General features: G+C 41.1%; 4 protein-coding genes across 7 annotated transcripts; 1 reads left to right on the top strand and 3 right to left on the bottom strand.

Annotated features, from left to right (window-relative positions):
* Nucleotides 1–359: 359 nt before the first annotated feature.
* On the bottom strand, nt 360–2,958 carry LOC147320607 (uncharacterized). 2 transcript variants are annotated; one of them, XM_086307470.1, is made up of 3 exons: nt 1,598–2,958; nt 694–904; nt 360–605 (listed from the first exon to the last, which is right to left on the bottom strand). In XM_086307470.1, exons 1-3 carry the CDS (start codon nt 1,686–1,688, stop codon nt 506–508), a joined length of 402 nt encoding a protein of 133 aa, XP_086163596.1. In that variant the 5' UTR covers nt 1,689–2,958; the 3' UTR covers nt 360–505. The 2 variants fall into 2 exon arrangements, with proteins under 2 accessions (XP_086163596.1, XP_086163597.1); XM_086307471.1 differs by having other exon boundaries at nt 1,625–2,948.
* Nucleotides 2,959–3,398: 440 nt separating this feature from the next.
* LOC147320606 (uncharacterized) lies at nt 3,399–6,069 on the top strand. Its single transcript, XM_086308714.1, has 5 exons — nt 3,399–3,604; nt 3,743–3,901; nt 4,688–4,783; nt 5,502–5,712; nt 5,801–6,069. The coding sequence occupies exons 2-5, from the start codon at nt 3,775–3,777 to the stop codon at nt 5,898–5,900; spliced, it is 534 nt and encodes a 177-aa protein (XP_086164840.1). The 5' UTR covers nt 3,399–3,604; nt 3,743–3,774; the 3' UTR covers nt 5,901–6,069.
* Nucleotides 6,070–6,589: 520 nt separating this feature from the next.
* LOC147320605 (U11/U12 small nuclear ribonucleoprotein 35 kDa protein-like) lies at nt 6,590–8,431 on the bottom strand. Its single transcript, XM_086308712.1, has one exon. The coding sequence runs from the start codon at nt 8,062–8,064 to the stop codon at nt 7,360–7,362; it is 705 nt and encodes a 234-aa protein (XP_086164838.1). The 5' UTR covers nt 8,065–8,431; the 3' UTR covers nt 6,590–7,359.
* A 71-nt stretch (nt 8,432–8,502) lies between these two features.
* Nucleotides 8,503–21,719, bottom strand: LOC147320604 (uncharacterized). Of its 3 annotated transcripts, XM_086308711.1 has the most exons (20): nt 20,659–21,719; nt 20,254–20,288; nt 19,255–19,480; nt 18,463–18,669; nt 18,250–18,360; nt 17,916–18,015; nt 16,868–16,935; nt 16,698–16,768; nt 16,524–16,606; nt 16,327–16,438; nt 16,070–16,210; nt 15,755–15,855; nt 15,406–15,571; nt 12,887–12,971; nt 11,301–12,797; nt 10,800–11,104; nt 10,598–10,706; nt 10,291–10,429; nt 9,793–10,188; nt 8,503–9,560 (listed from the first exon to the last, which is right to left on the bottom strand). In XM_086308711.1, exons 3-19 carry the CDS (start codon nt 19,469–19,471, stop codon nt 10,017–10,019), a joined length of 3,684 nt encoding a protein of 1,227 aa, XP_086164837.1. In that variant the 5' UTR covers nt 19,472–19,480; nt 20,254–20,288; nt 20,659–21,719; the 3' UTR covers nt 8,503–9,560; nt 9,793–10,016. The 3 variants fall into 3 exon arrangements, with proteins under 3 accessions (XP_086164837.1, XP_086164835.1, XP_086164836.1); XM_086308709.1 differs by lacking the exons at nt 8,503–9,560; nt 9,793–10,188; nt 10,291–10,429; nt 20,254–20,288 and having other exon boundaries at nt 10,448–11,104; XM_086308710.1 differs by lacking the exons at nt 8,503–9,560; nt 9,793–10,188; nt 10,291–10,429; nt 20,254–20,288; nt 20,659–21,719 and adding an exon at nt 19,783–20,237 and having other exon boundaries at nt 10,448–11,104.
* Between the last annotated feature and the right edge of the window lie 1,960 nt (nt 21,720–23,679).

Here is a 23,679-nt window from a genome sequence, read left to right as displayed (position 1 = left end):
GTCGGGTAGTGCAGAGCAGATGAAGTCCCTGACCAGCTACTCAGCTCTTACTCAGCCATCTGATCCTCGGTCCTGCCCAGTGAGGTCAATCAGCTTTCGGTTATGGGTCACTGGGTGGATTCTTAAACTGTGCACAAGTATTTCTGAAGTCATCAATATGAAAGATGACGGGAAATGAATCTCTTATTTCATTAAAAGGTAATTCTCTAATGTACCAGAAAAAAACAAGAGGTAGAACCAACTTTTATTTCCAAGTATGTTCTGAGTAGTAAGCTGTCAATTGTAGTGTTATTTATACGAAGAGACAATGAAGTTAGTGCAAACACATATACGTCAAACACACTGAAAACTGAGGCTTTTTTCCACTGGTTTGTGTTTATTACTGTATGATTATTGGGAATACATGCTGGGACAAGACAAATTTCAAGCATTTGTTAAATATGACTTTGACATTTAATATTAATCATGCATGTATGCAAACATGCAAGATGATTTCCACTGCCGCTTAGAAGTCATGCTTAGCTGGTCTTTGCCTTCCACCGTACCCGACATTCACGATGGGCCAGCCTGGGTAAGTCTCTCTTTGGACCGTGCTGAAGTTGATCCTGTGAATCAGAAGAATCAGAGCACGCAGACACAGAGTAGCTGCTCCCTACATGAAGGACACTGTGATGATGATAAACCTGCTCTCACCTGAACGCAGGGTTAATGCCAATGTTGTCAGGCTGCGGGAAAGCAGGTGTCCGCCTCCTGTGGCAGGAGGATGGGGGAGGGAAGTCTTTCTGATACTGAGACTGCATCTGGGCTGTTTCCTGTTCGTTTTTTGCTGCTGCTGACATGTGATCACGGTTGCCTTCTTGCTCATTCCCTCTCACTTCTCTGTCCTCGCGTCTGTTTCCTCTTCCTGTTTATCATGAGGATGCAGGAGGAGAATGGTGAGATTCCTGTTGTGTGTTACAGCCTGCTGAAGGGTAATCAGAACTTTGCTAAAGGCAGAATTTCATCAACAGTAATCACACTTTCCATAAATAAACTTTCTTACTTTCTTGATCATACTACATGTATTACACTATTTGCTTTTTTCATTTTAATCTTGAGAGAATAATACTTTATACATAAATGAGATGAAATGTTCTTATGAATATAAATCATTTGCTTTGGATGTCGCAGAGCTGTGTGAAGGACACGGGAACACATACACAAATAATTACTGCTGAGGGCAATCCAATCCTGTGTCTGTGAGTAAGAGTGGCAGGAATTTCACTGCACAGCAGAGAAAACAATATCACTCCTCCAGATGCTCTGTGTCTATAACAGCATTTTCACATTTAACCTTATATGGTCTTTCTTATGTTCTATTTGAGGTATTAAATACTTTATTACAGTGTTTTTCAGTTTAATGGCAGTGTAGGGTTTTTTTTTTTAATCTAAGCTTTAATCACAAAATCACCTTTATAATCTCTACCATCTCTGCCTTCTCACTCATAGCACACTGCCCAAACCATTTCCAAGACACACACATGCACTGAACAGAAAGCCACAGCCTTGCGTGCCATCATAAATGAGTCTTATCTTTATACAGACATGATGAGTTTACTCTCTAGGGTGAGCCAAGTCTGTTGACCTTTGCCTGGATCTTGGTCTGGGATAGGCCTGAAGCAGAAAGCCTCACGTGATGTGGTCTCCATCTTAGCAGGTGTGTCCGGGTAGAGGAGGAATCCTAAAAAGGGTGAAACGTAGACTGTTAACTCTTGTTCCCCTTTTTTAAACCCACTACTTTGGAGTGATTCCAGTTAGCACAGAACATGTAGCCCAACGCTGTTCACAGTTTCTGAAATCTTTCCAGTTAGGTCTCTTTTTCACAGCTTGTTTACTTTGCATATAAATTCTATAAAATATGCGTAATGGCAGTGACAATAAATCATTCACACAGACCTGATTTTTGTGACAACAAAACAAAGTTTTATTTCTGTCTGTTTATTTAGTGATGTGCACCGAGATTAAAGCGAGATCAGAAATAATGACGGTAATTTTGAATCCTTTTGTTATTTCTTGACTAGGACATTGTTTCTATTTCTGTTTTACTCTTTTCAGTGTTTGAACTTTCTTTCATTTTTGAAAAAAACGATGCAATGTTTTACTGTATTTCTTTCTTTGATCCCACTGGGAGCCGTGAAACTAATGGAGTTATTTGTGCAAGGGGAGGGAGGGAGGGAGGGTGGTGTGGGGGGTGATGAGTGCAGTGGTGGGAACAGAGCTTTGCTGACTGATACCTCCATGTTAACCCTGGAAAGACTTGAGAACATTTCCCAGCTTTCATTTTCATCTTCGTTCCCATTTGTGAAGCCTAAGATTCACTCTGTAATTTTAACTTTCTTCACCAGATGCAGAGGGTTTTTGTTTTTTGAAATTAGTTTTGTCATGCCGCTCTCTCCCTTTAAAAAAAAAAACATTCGAAAAACAAAAAGAAGCACCACGAGATTCAGAGGTTCGGTAGACCTTGTACCGAGACATACTCAGTATGTGGGTTAGGAGAACAACGGATAAAAATTGGGGGAAATTGGATAAAAAGGATAAAAAAAAATAACACTCACATACTGAAAATGCACAACATAGTGGTAAAAGTCTCAGACAAATAGGGTTTAAAATGACATCTTCCGCCAACACCTCAGATTATTGTTGTCATATATTATAGTAAGTGATTTGCAAGCTTGTGAGGAATTTACAATAAACAAAAAAATACCTTAAAAAGGATTGCATCACTTAAGAGTTTTTCCATAAATATAAGACTACCTGCTGAAAAGTGCAGGCTCAAACAAGCCCTCTAATGTGAAAAAAGTAATGCTGGATTCATGTCAAAGACGCAGGGAACATCGCTGAGTTCTAGCCAAATGCCCCAGGGTAACTACTGAATGGGAAACTTGTCATTTTCTCTTCCCCCCTTCTTTTTTTCCATTCCTTTCTTGGCTTGGTGTGTCACTTAACACTGCTGTGGTCAAATTTATTTTGCCATCATCACACTTGGTACGGTGCAGCCACCCTTGCAAGACATTTAAACGCATTAACTTTGGAAACAAGGCTTAGCTCGGCACTTCTAGCTTACGGGTGCTGATATTTTATGCCTGTCTGTCAGCAAGACAAACTACCAAGTCAAGCTTGGTGGACAGGTGAAGCGAATCCAGATCACTTTTATTTTAAATTCAAAAACAGATCGTTGGCTTTAGTGGAGAATGGAGTCTCTGGCCAACTTTCTAGTTTACTTATTACCTAGTTGAATCAGTTTTTAAAAAATGGTCATCCAGCCTTTATTTTAATAATATTACTTATAAAAATTCTCATTTTGGAGCATATTCCCTTTTAAACCTGTCTGACTGAACTCACGGACCAAAGTTTCAGCATTCTGGTACTTCATCTGCTTTATTGTCCCAGCTGGTTACTGCTCTATCTGCCAGCCACCGGTGAACAACAGAACACCATGACTACTGCAGTAAACAAGCTTTAAGAAGCTCTTTGTATAAGCGGGCACACAAACACTCACAGTGCAGAGAAATATAGGAAGTAGAGGGTAACACGGCAGAAAGCTTATGTGTTTTTTTAAAGGAAGGTAAGCATTACAGTCACAATGCCCTCCATTTTAAATTTCATAGTTATTATTCTTGGATTTGGTAGTTTTTTTTAAAAATTAAATTCTGATAGTTTTTTTGTCTTACTTTTTAATGCATCTTTTCTAAAACTTTTTTAGGAGCAGACACCAAAGATTTAGAACATCGGGTGATGCCAGTGATCCAGGAACCAGCAGACAAAATGTTCTTTGAAAATGCCAGCCTGCAGCAACCACGTCGCCACCACGAATTCTTTCTGCGCAGTAGACCCTACAGGGGCGAACCACCAACAGTGGCAGGTAAAGTCCTGCTGCTCCTTCATACCAGCAACAGATAAAGTTACTTATGCTCTCAAATCCTCCACTGTCAGCTTTAATCATCTAAATTAGTGTTTGCAAAAAAAGCTCAGTGGCAAAGGAAAAAAAGAAAGAAAGTTCAAACACTGAAAAGAGTAAAACAGAAATAGAAACAATGTCCTAGTCAAGAAATAACAAAAGGATTCAAAATTACCGTCATTATTTCTGATCTCGCTTTAATCTCGGTGCACATCACTAAATAAACAGACAGAAATAAAACTTTGTTTTGTTGTCACAAAAATCAGGTCTGTGTGAATGATTTATTGTCACTGTCATTAAGCATATTTTATAGAATTTATATGCAAAGTAAACAAGCTGTGAAAAAGAGACCTAACTGGAAAGATTTCAGAAACTGTGAAACTTGTAAAATATGTGTACACACACACACACACACACACACACACACACACACACACACGTAGGAAAATATTTAGTATACACATCCAGAAATGCATATACTATTATATATTGTACATATATTTATTAGTTTCAGATGTAGCCATTCTTGTGTTTTGCTTGTTTACATTATTGTATTTTGCACAACTCTGTTGCTTGTGAAGCTCGCACACAAGAATTTCACTCACATGTGCTGTACCAATGTACCTGCACATGTGATGTGACAATAAAAGTGATTTGATTTGATTTGATTTGATTTAACTGGAATCACTCCAAAGTAGTGGGTTAAAAAAGGGGAACAAGAGTCAACAGTCTACATTTCACCCTTTTTAGGATTCCTCCTCTACCCGGACACACCTGCTAAGATGGAGACCACATCACGTGAGGCTTTCTGCTTCAGGCCTATCCCAGACCAAGATCCAGGCAAAGGTCAACAGACTTGGCTCACCCTAGAGAGTAAACTCATCATGTCTGTATAAAGATAAGACTCATTTATGATGGCACGCAAGGCTGTGGCTTTCTGTTCAGTGCATGTGTGTGTCTTGGAAATGGTTTGGGCAGTGTGCTATGAGTGAGAAGGCAGAGATGGTAGAGATTATAAAGGTGATTTTGTGATTAAAGCTTAGATTAAAAAAAAACCCTACACTGCCATTAAACTGAAAAACACTGTAATAAAGTATTTAATACCTCAAATAGAACATAAGAAAGACCATATAAGGTTAAATGTGAAAATGCTGTTATAGACACAGAGCATCTGGAGGAGTGATATTGTTTTCTCTGCTGTGCAGTGAAATTCCTGCCACTCTTACTCACAGACACAGGATTGGATTGCCCTCAGCAGTAATTATTTGTGTATGTGTTCCCGTGTCCTTCACACAGCTCTGCGACATCCAAAGCAAATGATTTATATTCATAAGAACATTTCATCTCATTTATGTATAAAGTATTATTCTCTCAAGATTAAAATGAAAAAAGCAAATAGTGTAATACATGTAGTATGATCAAGAAAGTAAGAAAGTTTATTTATGGAAAGTGTGATTACTGTTGATGAAATTCTGCCTTTAGCAAAGTTCTGATTACCCTTCAGCAGGCTGTAACACACAACAGGAATCTCACCATTCTCCTCCTGCATCCTCATGATAAACAGGAAGAGGAAACAGACGCGAGGACAGAGAAGTGAGAGGGAATGAGCAAGAAGGCAACCGTGATCACATGTCAGCAGCAGCAAAAAACGAACAGGAAACAGCCCAGATGCAGTCTCAGTATCAGAAAGACTTCCCTCCCCCACCCTCCTGCCACAGGAGGCGGACACCTGCTTTCCCGCAGCCTGACAACATTGGCATTAACCCTGCGTTCAGGTGAGAGCAGGTTTATCATCATCACAGTGTCCTTCATGTAGGGAGCAGCTACTCTGTGTCTGCGTGCTCTGATTCTTCTGATTCACAGGATCAACTTCAGCACGGTCCAAAGAGAGACTTACCCAGGCTGGCCCATCGTGAATGTCGGGTACGGTGGAAGGCAAAGACCAGCTAAGCATGACTTCTAAGCGGCAGTGGAAATCATCTTGCATGTTTGCATACATGCATGATTAATATTAAATGTCAAAGTCATATTTAACAAATGCTTGAAATTTGTCTTGTCCCAGCATGTATTCCCAATAATCATACAGTAATAAACACAAACCAGTGGAAAAAAGCCTCAGTTTTCAGTGTGTTTGACGTATATGTGTTTGCACTAACTTCATTGTCTCTTCGTATAAATAACACTACAATTGACAGCTTACTACTCAGAACATACTTGGAAATAAAAGTCAGTTCTACCTCTTGTTTTTTTCTGGTACATTAGAGAATTACCTTTTAATGAAATAAGAGATTCATTTCCCGTCATCTTTCATATTGATGACTTCAGAAATACTTGTGCACAGTTTAAGAATCCACCCAGTGACCCATAACCGAAAGCTGATTGACCTCACTGGGCAGGACCGAGGATCAGATGGCTGAGTAAGAGCTGAGTAAGCATTTGATTCAAATTCCTGAGTTGCATGTATATGGAAAAAGGAGTAAATGTGTTTGAATACTGAGTTTTCTTCCCTCAAGTATAAATCTTGCACAACACATCATTACCAACTCTGAAAACAGGGGTCACATGAGGCTACACTGGAAAACAACCCAACTTGGGAAATCTTAAACATGTTGCAACACTTTGACAAACAGTAACACCTTAGATTTCAAAACAATGACGAATTTTATTGTTTATGATATAATCTGATTTACATTTTTTAAAAAGAAATGGGGCTGACAATGTGCTCTTAAACTTATGCTTTTTTAAAAACAAAACAAAACTGCAAACTCATTTTACATTGCGAGTCACATATAGCCTTTGACCTTGAGTGGGCCGGACCAGCAAAACTTCCCTTTCTGTCAGTGAAAAGAAGTTTAACTATGCATTTAATCCCTGGAATATCTTAATATCAGAAAAAGAAATGCAGTTTTGTTTGTCTCAGTTTATCTACATGATAAACAACATTCTGTAGTAAATGGGGAAAAAAGTCTGTTGGGACTTAAATTGCAAGAAATAAAATTTGAATTGTATATGTGGGGTAATAATATTTATGATAACTGTATAAAAGTACAGTTCCGATTTCCCAAAGCAATCCAATTGGACTCTTAAGCAGTGATTCTGGCTGCTGGCGCTCATGTTTGACATGATGGATGTAAGTCTCATTTGGCTGGACACCACCCGTATTGTAATTTTTTCGCTAGAATAAAGACTTGTAAAAAAAAAAAACCCCAACAAAACACAACAACCCTACTTTGTCATTCCTGAGACTTCCCTGAGAAGAACTGAATATGACAGCCACAGGCAGAGTCCTGATTACCATACAGTACAATCTGAAGAATATCAGCATACAAAAAAGTAACCTTTCACACAAACAGTTATCCAAGTCACACACTCATTCACTGTCCTCCTTTGAAAGCTGAAGTGCTGAAGTGCAGCCACATGCTTCATCTCCGGTCCCGGTGCCTGCTCCTGTCTCCGTGCCTGCGGTCATCCCACTCTCGGCCTCTGTCCCGGTCATCTCTCCTTCCTCTGTTGCCCCACTCTTCTGTTCTGTGTCGGTCCCGATCGTCTCTGGCTCTCCCGCTTGGTCTGTCCCACTCCCTCCCTCCACCACCACCACCTCGTTCCTGCACCGGGTCTACCCCGAGATTGATGGGTTTACGGAAAGGCCTGTCCCTGCCGCCGAACCGCAGCTGTCCGGATTCCTTTTTCCCTCCAAGCCCGCCGCCGAGCCGCCGCGGCACCCATCCTTTAAGAGTCCTCTCTTGCTCAAAATCCACGAACACTTCATGCTGGTCGACCACCAGCTTGTTGGCGTCCCGGCGGGCCCGGACCACAGATCGCTCCTCTTTGTACTCAATGAAGGCATATCCTTTGGAGAAACCCGTGACAATGTCCCGGACCAGCCGGAGCCGCTGGATGTCTCCGTACTTAGAGAACACTTTGTGTAGTTTATCTTCGGTGGTCTGTGGGTTCAAGCGGGACACAAAAAGCGTGAGCAGTGGGTCTCCAACGACGCCTTTGTTGGGCTTGTACCGGGCACCCATGGCCCTCCAGACCGCTCGATCATGGGGTTCCACGTCTGTGCCGTCGATGCTACCAGCTTTCAGCGGGTCGTACACCTTCGCTATCGGACTCCAGTCAGCCATTTTAAACTAGAACGATGGCACAGGAGACTGGCGGGCTTTACAAACAGTTTTCAGGGCTAATATTTCTCTGCATTAGTCGCCAATTACGCGTTAAACCACACCAGTACCGCTGAATCTATTCACTCTTCCAAGTGCATCAACAAAAACATTCCGTAATGAAACGGGGTCCAGTGTGTCACATTTTAAAGTCCCCCTACTCGCCCGACTAAGGATACTAGAGTTCCGCTGTGCTAAGATACTTAGACCAACTTAAAACTTAAATTAAAAATAGATAACGTAGATTAATTATAGCATCAGTCGACAAATTTGCAAGTATGAAGTAAGGTTAATTATTATTAATAATAAATAATACTTTTTATAAAAATAAAAAGTTTATAAATAAAACTTTTTATTCATTGCACAATACTGTCACTTTAAAAAAAATTTTATTTTATATAATTACACCATAATCAATAGCATAGATAGTGACAGATTAAAGGCAATAGCATTGTTGTGTTATTAAGCCATTGGTCTAGCATGTGCAACCAGGACACCGATTCCTTGATTCTACAAATCATTCTTCCATAATTCTTTTTGACAGTGCTGGTGGAAAGTGCCTTAAAACTTTTACAGATGTTAGACTGAATCGGACATTGCTAGAAAAAATATTAGAGCCCAACCTGATTCCCTCACTGTGAGAGTCACAGCATCCTGTCAGTGTATGTACTCCCTGATTAATATGGCAAGGAATGACTTATTTGAATGCCGCTTTTTTCACATCTCTGTAGGTCAGTCTTTTTTAGCTACACCACAGAACTCTCAAATGTGCATTTATCTTGTACACAAAACCCTCACAGCTATACCATACCATCGACAGTCAGCTGTGGACACTCTCTTTCAGCATTTGGTTGCTGTGCACTACGTTTCATTTTGGAGTCATGAGGGACATGTCTCTATTTCTATGTCCAGGACCAAAATATGTTGGTTGTAACAAGCGGTTATTTGAGTTACTGTTGCCTAATAAAATGGGTGGTAAGTGTATAAAATTATCTAAAAAGACTGAATGTCAAATGCTATCCAAGTTACAGGTGCCTGAACACTCTTGGGACAATGCATTACAAAAACATTCTTTAATAAAACACTGAAACCACAACAGCTTCTGCTCCACGGTGAATAACTTCTTACAAAAATTGTGAACATGCTTCACTTCATTTTTCTGTACAGTTCCATCTGATACACATGGTACAGTATCAAAAGGGTTTGGAAAGGTGAAACAAATTCTTCTATGTAGTTTATTTAAAAAAGAACTTTTGCTGCGTAGATGCATCTAGTCTTGTTGTTCTAACAGCATAACAATTATACATAAAGGTTGAGAAGGTGTGCTCTTTAGCTCTGCTCCAGATTCATCATTTTCTGAAAGCCTTTACATATCCTCCACACTCCATTTATAGGCCGCTTCCTGCACAGCCTTTTTATCTGCCATCCTCTGGTAGCGTTTCTGTTCAAAACCATTTGACCTGCAAGACACAAATAAAATAACCCTATTAATTATGATACGACAAGCTAAAAGGCCAAAGACAATCCATTCAATTAGGCGCAAATTTAATATAGACGTGGAAAAAAATGATCACAATTTCTTTACAATTAATGTGCAAAATGACAAACTGATGTGTGTATTAAAAACATTCAATATTAAACTACAGTTCTGTCCTCAACAGTTTTCCTCTGTCACCGATGCACAAACTCTACCTGTCAACTCCGTCCCAGCGGTACCCCGGTGGAATATTGAACCGGTTTGGAGGTGGAGCAGGGCCTTTATATCGAGGTTTCTCTACAAAACTCAAAACAAACATACAAATAAATAAAAATACAAACAGTAGCAAAAACAAAACTGCTGCTATTTAAAAGCTTCTTACAAGGATTGACCTGGTGAAATAAAATAAAGTCATAAATAAAATAAAACATATGTAATGTTAAATATCTTGTGTTTTTGTGCCACGGTCCTTTTTACGCCTGCGCATTGCAGCCATAGGATCGCCTTCTCTTTCCTGTTCTCTCAACATGCGGTCAAGATCCTCAAGTGGCTTAAGGGCTTCGCGCAGCGCTTCCTTAAGTTTCTGGTGATGCATCTGGATCTGTGCCAACCTATACATACATTTTAACATAAACCATTGAACCACTTTTATAATTTTTTATGTGGATATAATCACATAAACTGTGATATTTGAAATGATCATGCACATTTACCGTTTTCCCCACTGAGCGTATTTCTCGTCTGTTGCCGCTTTTTCACCAGCTTTCTTTTTCTGTTCATTTCTCTCTGAATTCAGATCCCTGCTTTTGCCACTTTTGTCTCTGAAAATCGCCTGAGCGTTACGCGATTCATCTGGTCAAAGGGGATGAATGGGTAAGTATGTAGAAACTTCATTATTTAATTTTAGGACTAAATAAAATACGACAATATAGATGATAAGCTGAAATGAGATGCAAAGCTGTATGAAGCTCTTCAATCAATGGGTGTAAAAAAATCTTAAGAGAGAAAAGTTGATGAAACCTTCAAGTGGCTGATTGTGTTTTTCTCTGCGTCTGTTCTCCTTTTGCTCTTTCCTTAGAATGTCCACAGAAACCAGGCCTGCCTTTCCACCAGATAGCATCCTTTGGCCCTGGTTATAAAAAAAAAAAAGACAATTGAAAAATATAACATTTGAGTGAAATCAGATTTGACATTAATCTTTGTTCCAACACAGTCTGCTTACCTGTGACTGGCCTGGCCTACGAGGTGGTGACAAATCTCCATCCGAGTCCCTTCCACTCGGTGGCTGCCCCCTGGGTGGAGACTGGTCAGAGTCTGAGCCCCGTTTAGTTTTTGAGGGCCTCCTTGGGGGAGATTGGTCGGAGTCTGAGGCGTTTCCCTTCAGGGGCCTTTTCCTCGGGGGAGACGGATCCGAGTCTGAATCATGTCTATTCTGACCCTTCTTAGCCACCGCTGACCGATGAGGATCCGGTGAGCGTTTTTTACTTAACAAGGATGAGCTGAGCTTGCTTTTGTTGGAGGCTGAATCTGACAAAGACACAGTTAATTTGTTAATTTTCATTTTGTAATGCCTTTTGAACAAAAATTAAAGATTTATTATTAGATCAAGCTATGTCTTTAAAATAAATTTCAATTCAAAACTCATGTTAAATGGGTCTCTGCTTTTTACTTTTATTCATATGCCACACCAGATTCCACTTTACAATTTAAATGGATCACTGACCTTTACTTTGCATTTTTTCTGACTTTCCTGAACACTGTCTTGGTGGTGACAAGTCTGGGGAGTCATGGCGTCTTCTCCTGGGAGGAGAGACATCTGGAGAGTCGTGACGTCTTCTCTTGGGAGGAGAGACATCTGGAGAGTCATGACGTCTTCTCCTGGGAGGAGAGACATCAGGAGAGTCGTGACGTCTTCTCCTGGGAGGAGAGACATCAGGAGAGTCGTGACGTCTTCTCTTGGGAGGAGAGACATCTGGAGAGTTGTGATGTCTAGTCCTGGGAGGAGAGACATCTGGAGAGTCATGACTTCTTCTCCTGGGAGGAGAGACATCTGGAGAGTCGTGAGGTCTAGTCCTGTGAGGAGAGACATCAGGAGAGTCGTGACGTCTTCTCCTGGGAGGAGAGACATCTGGAGAGTCATGACGTCTTCTCTTGGGAGGAGAGACATCTGGAGAGTCGTGAGGTCTAGTCCTGTGAGGAGAGACATCTGGAGAGTCATGACGTCTTCTCTTGGGAGGAGAGACATCTGGAGAGTCATGAGGTCTAGTCCTGGGAGGAGAGACATCAGGAGAGTCGTGACGTCTTGTCCTGGGAGGAGAGACATCTGGAGAGTCATGACGTCTTCTCCTGGGAGGAGAGACATCTGGAGAGTCGTGGCGTCTTCTCTTGGGAGGAGAGACATCTGGAGAGTCGTGAGGTCTAGTCCTGGGAGGAGAGACATCAGGAGAGTCGTGACGTCTTGTCCTGGGAGGAGAGACATCTGGAGAGTCATGACGTCTTCTCCTGGGAGGAGAGACATCTGGAGAGTCATGAGGTCTAGTCCTGGGAGGAGAGACATCTGGAGAGTCATGACGTCTTCTCCTGGGAGGAGAGACATCTGGAGAGTCGTGGCGTCTTCTCTTGGGAGGAGAGACATCTGGAGAGTCATGAGGTCTAGTCCTGGGAGGAGAGACATCAGGAGAGTCGTGACGTCTTGTCCTGGGAGGAGAGACATCTGGAGAGTCATGACGTCTTCTCCTGGGAGGAGAGACATCTGGAGAGTCGTGGCGTCTTCTCTTGGGAGGAGAGACATCTGGAGAGTCGTGAGGTCTAGTCCTGGGAGGAGAGACATCAGGAGAGTCGTGACGTCTTGTCCTGGGAGGAGAGACATCTGGAGAGTCATGACGTCTTCTCCTGGGAGGAGAGACATCTGGAGAGTCATGAGGTCTAGTCCTGGGAGGAGAGACATCTGGAGAGTCATGACGTCTTCTCCTGGGAGGAGAGACATCTGGAGAGTCGTGACATCTTGTCCTGGGAGGAGAGACATCCGGAGAGTACTTCCGACTTCTCTTTGGTGGAGAGATGTCTGGAGAGTCATGCCGGGTCTTTTTGACAGGAGAATCCTGTCCTCTTCTCTTTGAAGACAACTCGGGTGAGTCATGTCGACCTCTGCTTAATGAGCCAGCCTCTGTATTTTGATGTTCTTTTCCATTTCCTTCCTCTGTGTCATCATTTTGATCCACTTTTAGGAGAGGAAGTAAAACTATAGTAAACAACAGTCTTAACTTAATATTGCACAAATCCCTCCTACTTCTGTGACTTCTTATTTACCTCCAATTGCTTTCCATCTGTTGCTGGTCCTAAAAACTTCCATCTGTTTCACTTCCTCAGGTCGATCATCAATCACCTCAGCAATCTGAACAGTTAACAAGAGATTAAGTTTTAAAACAGAACTTGTTGACATAACAAAATTACCCAAACTACAAGCATACCCATTTAATACAATAGATTAGATTTCAGCATTAAGTAAATGGCCTGTATTTGTATAGCGCTTTACTTAGTCCCTAAGGACCCCAAAGCACTTTACACGTTCAGTCATCCACCCATTCACACACACTGGTGATGGCAAGCTAAATTGTAGCCACAGCCGCCCTGAGGCGCACTGACAGAGGCGAGGCTGCCGGTGTTCCAGATCTACTGGCGTTTAGATCAACTGGCGTTAGTCGAACAGATGTGTGGCAGACTTCCGTTTCAGGAGCTGCTACCTACACACTAGCAAAAAAACGCCAAATGTGTCATCTGTGACACTTGTGAGGTTATCTCAAACACACTCCGTCAGTCTTGATGCTGTTGAACAACAAAATGTTTAAAAATGTGGCGAGTTTACCTAGGGTTATCCTCATGCGCGACGCGATCGCGAAAACAGCAAACAATTAACACCATGCCGATGTTGTTCACAGGACAACAAGAGTAAACGATCGGGAGACTCTTGTTGTCGTTATCGTTCCCCTCACACGGTTTGTTTCTCCGAATTCAGCGTTTTTGCTTCACAACTAAAGCGAGCAGTTTACTTTGTGTGCACTAACATGGACTCGAGTCAACCAGTGCCACCACTGGCCAAGTGCCACAGCCTACAGCCAGATCAACTTGTGACACACATCTGCAGCACGTCTGAATTCGTTTCATGCACAATACATTTGTACCTTTCAATTGTGTCTGTTTGTGCGTCATGCAAATAAACCTTTGAAATGAATGAAATGACACTAATATTTCACTAGTTTTGTAACATCACATGTCGTTACCGTAGTCTGTGTCTTTTCTCTGCGAACAAACATTTTAGAGTTGGTTGTTATATACAGTCTGTATAAGTGTGGTTAATCTAATAAACATTTGTAAGGAGATGGCAGTTACTGTGAATGTACAGCAGTTACACAGTGATTAGTAATAAACAGTCAGACAATGACCCTGACTTTCTCATTCAGTCTTGTAGATTGAATGCACCTTCTGTGGAAAGTGGTACCACACAGTGTGTGTGGACTTCCCCTGTGCAGAAGGCGACTACAAATGTTGTGCATGTTAAATAAACAGAAAAAAGTGATCCCTGTTGTCTTTGCTTACTGATTGTTTTCAGTGTTGACAAGCCACATTGCTGCCATTGCATCTTTCAACATGTTTGTGGGTAGATTTGGATGTACCAGGGGTAAGTGCAGCCACTCAGCCTCTACTCAATGTCATCATAGCAAGTTAATCTAGTAGTAGGCTATGGTAGGCTTGGTATTTGGCCACAGGTGGCAGCAGTGGACTGACCTCCATTTGAAACTGCTCCAGCTGCTGTGTGATAGTGGATCTGCTACAAATTGAAGATCATATGGAAGTTTTGGAAATTAACCCTTGTATTATGTTGAAAAACAAAAAAGTGACATTGATTTTGTTGCGGGTCATTTTGACCCATACTGTGTAAATCCACTCAGAATTGTCAAGAAACTGCAATAAAACAATAGCACCTTTATTTTCCATCAGATAAACATGTAGAACACAGACATACAACAGTGACTTTCCATAACTATTTTAGGAACAATTTGGTTTTTCGTTCTTACAAACACGTATTTTGAACTTGCCCAACGTTCTCAGTTTTTCAATGCTCAACATTTTCGATTTTGTCCACATGATGGACAGAATGTAACTGTGTGCTTTCTGCAGATGTACTTCTTGTATTTCTCACAAAAAGTGCTTGTTTTCAAACAGGAATCTTCCTAACTAAGATTTAAAACAAAAGATTTCTACGTCTCCTCCAGTCTCACAAACAGAACCAATCGACACACCTGAGTCACTGACTTTCTTATATCCACTCACTCTCACTGGCTCTGTTTATTACTAATCACTGTGTAACTGCTGTAAATTCACAGTAACTGCCATCTCCTTACAAATCTTCATTGGATTAACCACACTTATACAGACTGTATATAACTACCAACTCTCCAGCCATGTTGATGGATTGCCTATATTGGCTGGAAATATTAATTTCCAGAGAAAGGACACAGACAGACGATGCTTACAGGATGTGATGTGACAACACTAATGAAATATTGACGTGTCATATTTGTCCAAGGCGTATTTCATTGTTATGGAAAAAGAGAATATTAAAATCATGATGACCAATTGGAGCAGTGATTTCTATGACTTTGTGTATATAATTTGGAATTTTGTACAAATGTAGGCCAATAAGGAATATATGATATCATTTCATTCTTTTCAAACAGACACAATTGAAAGGTACAAATGTATTTTGCATGAAACACTGGGTTTAACAAAAACAACAACATTATCAGTACCCTCAGGTGAGGAAGTACCTTGTTCATGTGTGGTGGCAGCTGGGGACCTATGAAGCCAACACTGTTGTGAGGCATGGTGGCGATGGTGCCTGGGCTCACCACCGGCTGGGGAGATGCCTGACCAGATACGCCAGCGTTATGGTTCAAGTGGCTGTAGTCCCCAGTTTTTCCCACATCTGTGCACCTGATGACATGGAAAAAAGAATATTAACCATGACAAAGCATCAACATTATAACATTAGGTTATAATAATACATTTTCTACAAGAAAAGTGAGAATAAACATGTCTACATTATTAAATAATGATGGGAAAAGTTCTACTGAAGGAATAAGCCTAGAATGTTTAAAAATACCGATGTTTACTCACTTGATGTAGAAGAGGACATAGGCCTGCTGGTTGAGAACAGTGCTAATGTCACTGACTGACACGGACGAGTCATTCATCTGAAACCACTGCTCATTGCTGGCCTGTGAGACAGAATGAGAGAGATGTGACACAGCAGATTCAGTTTCTGAATTGAATTTGAGCTAAAAAGAAGAATCTTATGGTTATATAGGGGTCTTTTTTTTCTTTCTTTCAATGCATACAAAGTAGTTTTCTGCTGAAATGTGTTGTTTATGGTGTTTGTTTGTTTGTACTACGCAACAGCAGCATTCAAACAGATTCGGGCACAGCCAGTACCTTAATATAGCAGAAATAGTGTCCAGTATGACAACTCAATCCAGAGTGAACCAGCACAGCATACAGCCTGTAGAGCTGGGGCTCCCCGTGGGACTGCGACATGAAGGGCCGCAGATCCAGATGCTCCAAATACTTCACATCCTGATGACCACCAAACAAAAAAATTCAAACATTACATGCAAATATCCTGTTTTATAATAAAACAAAGCATCTGTCATGTATCTTTATGACTTAAGCAGACACTATTGGCCATTTGCCTTTGTGATTTTGCCTCCACTGAAGTCTGCAAAGCGTTTGAGTGAGATGGTGAGCACATTGGCGCTGCGATGGATTGTAAATCTTTTTGAGGCCGTTACCATTTTGTTGCACCTGAAGGAAACAAACATTCAGCTTGTTGACAAAAATCACACCTAAACACTAAAACTCATCATGGTTTGGCATCTCTTTGACTTACTTGGTGCATTTATAAGCATTTTCACCACCCAGCTGTTCTGGCTTGACAAACTGCTCCAGAGCTTTGGAGACATTTGGAGCAGTCTATATGAACAGAGAGAGAGAGGAAAAACCTCACACTCCATAATGCAGAGAATACATAGTAGCAACGTCACTTTGAATGTTGTCCAATTACCTTAATTTCCAGAGTGACATCCAGAAAAGGGTCAAATGTATCTGAGACAGCTTTGCAGTTTAAACATTTAACTGAAACAGAAATCAGTGCTATGAGTATCACACAAGCTGTAAGACATAAAAAGACAAATAAAAGAAAAATAAATCAAACCTTAAAAAACAGTGACTTACCTCTGGATCTTAGGTACCCGCCAAACACTTGATGGATGAAAGAGGTTGCCTGCGTTTGCCTGTCCAATCTATAATAAAAAGATAAAGCACAAAAGTTAACTAATAAGGACAGTGCAACAATTAACTGACTGACCATTTATTTTTTAGCATTTTGGAACCAGACAATCACTTTACAGTATTCAAGTAGCAGAAAAGACAATAGGAGGAATTGGAGCACGATTAATTACTTAAGAGGCCATCTGCTGCTACACGGGAAGAATTGATTTGATGAGAATTGACACTTTAGGTTCTTAAAAAAATAAATGAATTAATAAATTATTTTTAGGAGTCTAACAAGAAGCACAACACTCAGCCCAGTGCATCTGTTAAACGTGTAGTTTTGGTTAAATGTGCACATAGACTTCGAAGCTCTATAGTAACACATAGAAAAACCTGGATTTTCTGAATTTTGCTGCTGCAATAATAGCACTAATGCCATTAGGGTGAATAAGAGATGACCTGAGGGGTTGAGTGCTCCTGCTCACACTGCTTACCCTGTTGCCTCAGAAGAAATCTATACTAGACACTAAGTCTGGCAGCTCTCTGCCATAATCCCAGACACCTGTTTTACTACACGTTTAAGCCGCTTCTGATCTTTTCAAGCCCTGTTACCAAAACAAGCTACCACACCCAGTGTAAGAATACTTTCTGTGTTGGAGCAGTCAAGTTCATTAAAAAACTTGATATAATAATGAGGTATTATATCAAGTGGCTTGCCTAGTATGTAAACTGAGGTGTCAGTCAGGCAAGAGACTGAGGAATCTGCATTTCTGAAAAATACTCTCAGCAATTGAAGCATTAATAGTTAAAAGGAACTAGTATAAACTGCACTTCCTGAAAAACAGGATAAAGGATTTATTTCATATTCTCCTACTGTCACGGTGTTACCTCTACGTAGCTAATTATGGATCTTACTACATAATAAAGTGCAAACACTGTCAAGCCCAAGTAAAAATATTTTTGTGTGTTTAACTTGTTTAGAATGCATGCAATGTAAAATGACACTCACTTGGTTCCAGGTAAGCAGGACCTTTGCATAGCATCCACTGTGCACCGCAGGAATTCATGAGCATCTTCCTGGCTTCCATAGCGGAAGTGGTTTGCAATCCCTGTGTGAGGGGAACGAGGAAAAACAGAACCAAAAAACAAAGCAGGAGGTGAATTATTGTAAAGGATACCACAGTTAAATGCAAGTTTACACTTATTTAAAAACAGAATTCAAAATCCCTCCAGATTATTTCCCTCCAAAATTACAAAAGGTAAACAGTCACACAGCGCCTCCTATCATTAAAATATAGGTAAACACTTTGCACAGAGCACAGCAACAACAGTCATCCACTTACACCCAAGCTCATTGAGTACACCAATGGGCTTAATGACATTCCCGGAGTTGGTAAAAACCTGAATGATGTGGTTTTGCATGGTACACATCATACAGAACCCTGGCTCATGACCTGCAGCAGAGACAGAGACAAAATACTGAGTGAGTAAGGAGTGATACAATGTGAGAATCAGCGCAGGACTGCGTAACACCACTGTTGGTGAAATAAACTTACATGTTTTGGAGTGCTCCCGCGTCAGCATGTAGTTTGCTAAAGGAGGGGTGTAGCTGAGACACTGCAGGGCTGAGTTGAGGAAGCAGGTGTTCCCCATGTTCTGGAGGCCTGCACCAATGAGGTGAACCTGGGCCCAATTTAGGCTGAGCCGATCTGGTGAGAACAGCACCTTCTGGGGCAAGTCAATTCCATCGCCACTGTTGATCACTGACACACAGAGCCACAATTATTACTAAAAATCTGTTTCAATACATTTTAAAAAGGAGATAATTTAATGCCACCTTACTTATACAACCACACACTGGCACATGGCAAAGTCATGTCAGGACATCACAGTAATAGCTACAACTATTAACAGTTATATAATGTGATTCTGGCCACTGTGAAAAACTCCTAAACAGCCTCAGGAAGAAAGATAGGACAATTTGCCTTCTCCTTTGTTTCTGCTAAACAAGTTGGGCTGCCGGTCTTTATATAAAAACAGCAATTGCATCACGAGCTGAAGTGACTGATCATGCAAAGCTGGATGCATTACATAACTGGATGAATGAACGGAGAAGGGAAGCAGCAACACAACACCCACAAAAGCAGTTGTCAAACTTGTGTGAAAGCAGAAGCAAAAAGATTAGCTGTACGTTACTAAAACCAATTCTGACAAATATGGGTAAATAATGGCTAAAAAGTGTGGTTCCATATTTGCTAAAACTGGTTGGAAAACTATTCTGTCTGACAATAAAAATCTTCAAACAGCTTAAAAAGACATTTTGAAAAAAAGCCAGGCTTTGCTCTGACCTTGGTCCTTGGGCTGGTCCTCAGAGGAGGGTGTACTCTGAGGACCAGCCCCTTGGTCCTTGGGCTGGTCCTCAGAGGAGGGTGTACTCTGAGGACCAGCCCCTTGGTCCTTGGGCTGGTCCTCAGAGGAGGGTGTACTGTTGTACACAGCAGCTCCAGGTCCGAGTCCGGCTGACTCGTGGTCAGACTTTTCTGAAGATCTGTCAACTATGGTCATTGTTCATAGCTGCATTAGGAACATAGACACATACGTTTATGAACTGAAAACAAAACAAAACAAAAAAAACAACAACAACTCATTGTTATTTTGGAAAAAGGGAAAGGGAAAGAAAACTTAAATACTACATCAATCCTACACTGGTTAGGTAGCAGTACAGTGAGTTTGGACAACAACAACTAAATACAAAAGCCACATTAACAGATTATACCCAATTTCGCTGTGCAAAAAACTGCACAATGACAATAAAAAGCTCTAAGTCTCTTATAGCTTATAGTTAAATAACGCTATATTAAACACTGCCCTCATACCATCGCCTAAACTTTCAGCAAACAAGTATCAGAAATTGTGTTAGATTGGATGATTTGTTTACATTCAAAAACAGACTAGCATAAGTGAGAGCCAAATATTAGTTTTTGACCGTTTGTTTTTATTTGAATCATCTTGTCAGATTCCTTTTAAATAACAAACACCAGTAGACAAGAGTAACTTTCGACATCTAATTTAACTCTGTCCAACTAACAAACTTAAAATATCGACAAAAATTAGTGTTTAGAAAACTCAAGAGGGGAAATGCCAGATAACCCACTCGACCGAGGAAATTTCCAAGTCGGAAGCACGTTTACAACAGAAGCAGCTGTTCCCTCCCACCTGCTCTTACAGAGTGGCTCACATTGGCTAAATGACGGCTGCTAGGCCTTTAACACGCAGCGTCGCAAAACCTCAAGAAAACACACAAAAAACCCTGATCATATCAGACGGAGAGCAAGTTGAGAGCTTACCAGTCTTGTCCAAATCCGAGATGGAATGACGCGCACTTAAAGAAGATGCAAAAACCATGGAAACCACATAAACATATTTGTACATTAACATAAAGCTGTTGTACACACACACACACACATATGAAGAGAGAGAGAGAGTATGCATAGTATGCAAACGGCTACCAAACAGCCATCATAATTCGTCATACAATGAGAACAGAACAAATCAACAATTGACAATGACTAATTAATATTAAAATCTGTAATATAATATATTGTTTGGAGTTTAGTCCGTTACTGTTACTATTTTTACCATTTCTTCTTGGAGCAACTGTAATCCACATAATTTCCTTAGGGATTAATAAAGTATTTTGATTCTGATTGTTTCAGGATGACCTGCCATTATCCAATGACACATCTGCTTACCTGTATCTTTTGCTCGTTTCTCCTCCTCTTCTTTTCTCTTTTTTCTAAACTGAAGACCTGATGGCTTTGAACTTTTCTTGTCCATCTTCCATTGGTTTTAATTTTGCACTGCAGTATGAACACCCATCCCTCAACCCAAGGATCACCACAACATGATCTAACACACCTTTCACAGATTCACTTTGTCTAGGGTGCATTTCTGAGATTTCACACAACCCAGGATTCAAATCATGAATACATAATGGGCTTGGATTTACAACATTATGAATGAAATGCGCTCTATTTGGAAGCAGCCGCCCCCTCCTCCCCTTTCGGTTGTGTGTGAGACTTTAAATCATCAAACTGTAAATTTTAAATTGTTATTGATCCCTTTATCCCTAGTCCTAAAGTGTATATTTATTTTCTTACTCTTCTTATATATATTGTTTGTTTACTTGCACTGATGTAACTGGAGCTTAGTCGTCTCCTTGTTCAGTCTGACGTCACTAGCCGTGTCTGGACCTAAACTCTGCTGCAGGTCCATATATCAAACGATAACTATGGCATTACTAAGCGTTGAAAAACTGTCTAAAGTCTTTCATCTTTAATAAAATGATCAGCGTTCTGCTCTACCAGGTGTAACAATTGAGTTTAACATCCAGGCATCCATGAAAACGGAATTTATGACATTTAACGGAGTTAGAAGTTAGCAGGGAGTTAGCTCGCTAGCTTCTATCTAAATACAATATAGCATGTCCTGACTGCGGGGTTTTGGAAACAAATGAAAATGTACAGCTCTGCTATCACTTCCAACATAAATGAAGACAGAAAGCTAAACAGCAGTGACGTTTGTAGGGTTACTGAAGTTGGGCTAGCTGGTATATAATGATGTGCTATGTGACCGCTAGCAACACAGCTATGTTAGCATAATATAAACAAGCTAACTTTTTTCCCACTCGATAAAAGTTAACGTGAGTGTTCTCGGTGGTCAGGAACAAATGTAATCGCATGGCAGGATGCTGTAAAAGGACCAAACTTCAGCCAGGAGAACAACTGAGATAATCCATCCACAATACGAGGTTAGTCATTTATATACTGCTGCATGGGCTGGGCTGCAGTTACATTCTAAGGTTTTAAAAACTGAGCTTAAATAAATGATTAGCGGTAATAAAAGCCGAGGGAGGTCAACAGTGATCACTGACTGTTTTAGGAGCTTTTTGAGATCAAATAGAAGAAAATACAAAACATTAAACATGTTAACAACACAAAAGCCATATTAAACGCAGACTACTTTAGGCCCGGAAGTAGGATTTGTCACGTCATCACTTAACCATCGGATAGCATGTGAAATAGATGACACTTTCAACAGTTATGTCCAGATTAAGGGGGACTACAGAAGTGTGTATACTAAAAAAAAAAGAGAGAGAAAGAAATTTAAATAAATACAGCATATTTGTGCTTCACAGTCAATTCAATTTTATTGATATACCGCCAGATCACAAGAACAACCTCCTCAAGGTGCTTTATACTGTAAGGTAAGAACCCTACAATAACACATAGAAAACCCCAACAATTAGCACTTGGCGACAGTGGGAAGGAAAAGCTCTCCTTTTACAGGAAGAAACCTCCAGCAGAACCAAGTTCACGGAGGGGCAGCCACTTGAACTGACCCTGTGTGTGTGTGTGAATGACTGGAGGGAGACAGGACAAAGACAGGCTGTGGGAGAGAGACAGAAAGTATTAATATTTAATGATGCAGAGTAGTGTACAAATACAAGGAGAGCGAAAAAAGATGAGTGAAGAAGAAACACTCTGTGTATCATGGAAAGCCCCCAGAACCATAAACCTATTGCAGGGTAACAAAATCTCCCGAATCCAAACTGGGAGCTGGTTCCATAGAAGAGAGGCTTGAAAGCCAAAGACTCTGCCTCCCTTTCTACTTTCAAATGCCCAAGGAACCATGAGTAAGCCAGCACTCTGAGACTGAAGTGGTCTGTTGGGGTTATATGGCGATACGGAGTGGTTGATTCTCAAGCTTTAGCTTACATATTGTGTGTGTGTTTGAGTCAGATATAGCACATTTTTAACCCATTGCTCAGTACGAGTAACATGTCCATGTCATTCTCCCTTATAGTCACTGCACTTTGTCCCACATTTATTTGGTCCTACGTTTATTTGGATCTGGTCACATTAGTTGTCATGCATTGGGGGTACTGAAATACAGTAGGACGTGTTCTCCGCACCTGTATCCAGACATCAATCCAGCAGTCGAAACCATGGAAGGCGACTGTGCTGGATTGGCTTCAAGTTTACTGTGCAACACCGCATGCAACTACTTCCCTCTACTTCCCTCTCCCTAAGAACTCCTGTGTGGCAGGAAGATGCGTACTATACTGGATGTACTCCCTTTGCCTCCTGCTGTGTCTCCACTGGATACGTTGCACGTCACTCAGTTCAGAAATATCAGTTGAAAATGCAACGTTACACTGATGGTAGGCGTCACGCACGGAAACCTTCTTTTCTACCAGGAGAGAGTGTGAGGATAAGGAAACCCCACCATGTTCCCAAAGGACATCCCAGATTTACCCCTCCTGTAACAGTAACAAAAGCCAAAGGCTTGAATGCCTTCTTGCTGAGTGATGGAAAGAGTTGGAATGCCACTCATCTAGCACGCTGTCGCCCAGTGACTGAAAAGAACGCTGACACTGTGTAAAAGTAAGTAAAGTGTAAAGTGAGCTTGTTAGTCCCCATAGGGAAATAGTTCCTCTGCATTTAACCCATTCACCCAGTGAAGCAGTGGGCAGCCACCAGTGCAGCGCCCGGGGAGCAGTGTGTAGGGACGGTACCTTGCTCAGGGGTACCTCAGGGTAGCCGTTCAGTGGAGTCGAACCCCCGACCTTCCGATCATGGGGCCACCACTCTACCTACTGAGCTGCTAGGCTGCACCACACTCAGACTGGCTCACCTACTGCCAGAAGACTGCCACGCGTCAAGTACAAGCCTCGCTGGCACAAAGACTATATTGTAGCACAATAGGTTGCT

Source organism: Aulonocara sp. 'chitande type north' Nkhata Bay, linkage group LG10, assembly GCF_057382095.1.
Source record: "Aulonocara sp. 'chitande type north' Nkhata Bay isolate Kocher_YH1m ecotype deep benthic linkage group LG10, A_spYH_male_GT1.1, whole genome shotgun sequence".
Lineage (NCBI taxonomy): Eukaryota > Metazoa > Chordata > Actinopteri > Cichliformes > Cichlidae > Aulonocara > Aulonocara sp. 'chitande type north' Nkhata Bay.
The sequence above is the reverse complement of the archived record's forward strand: the minus strand, read 5'-3'. Positions and strand labels throughout refer to the sequence as shown.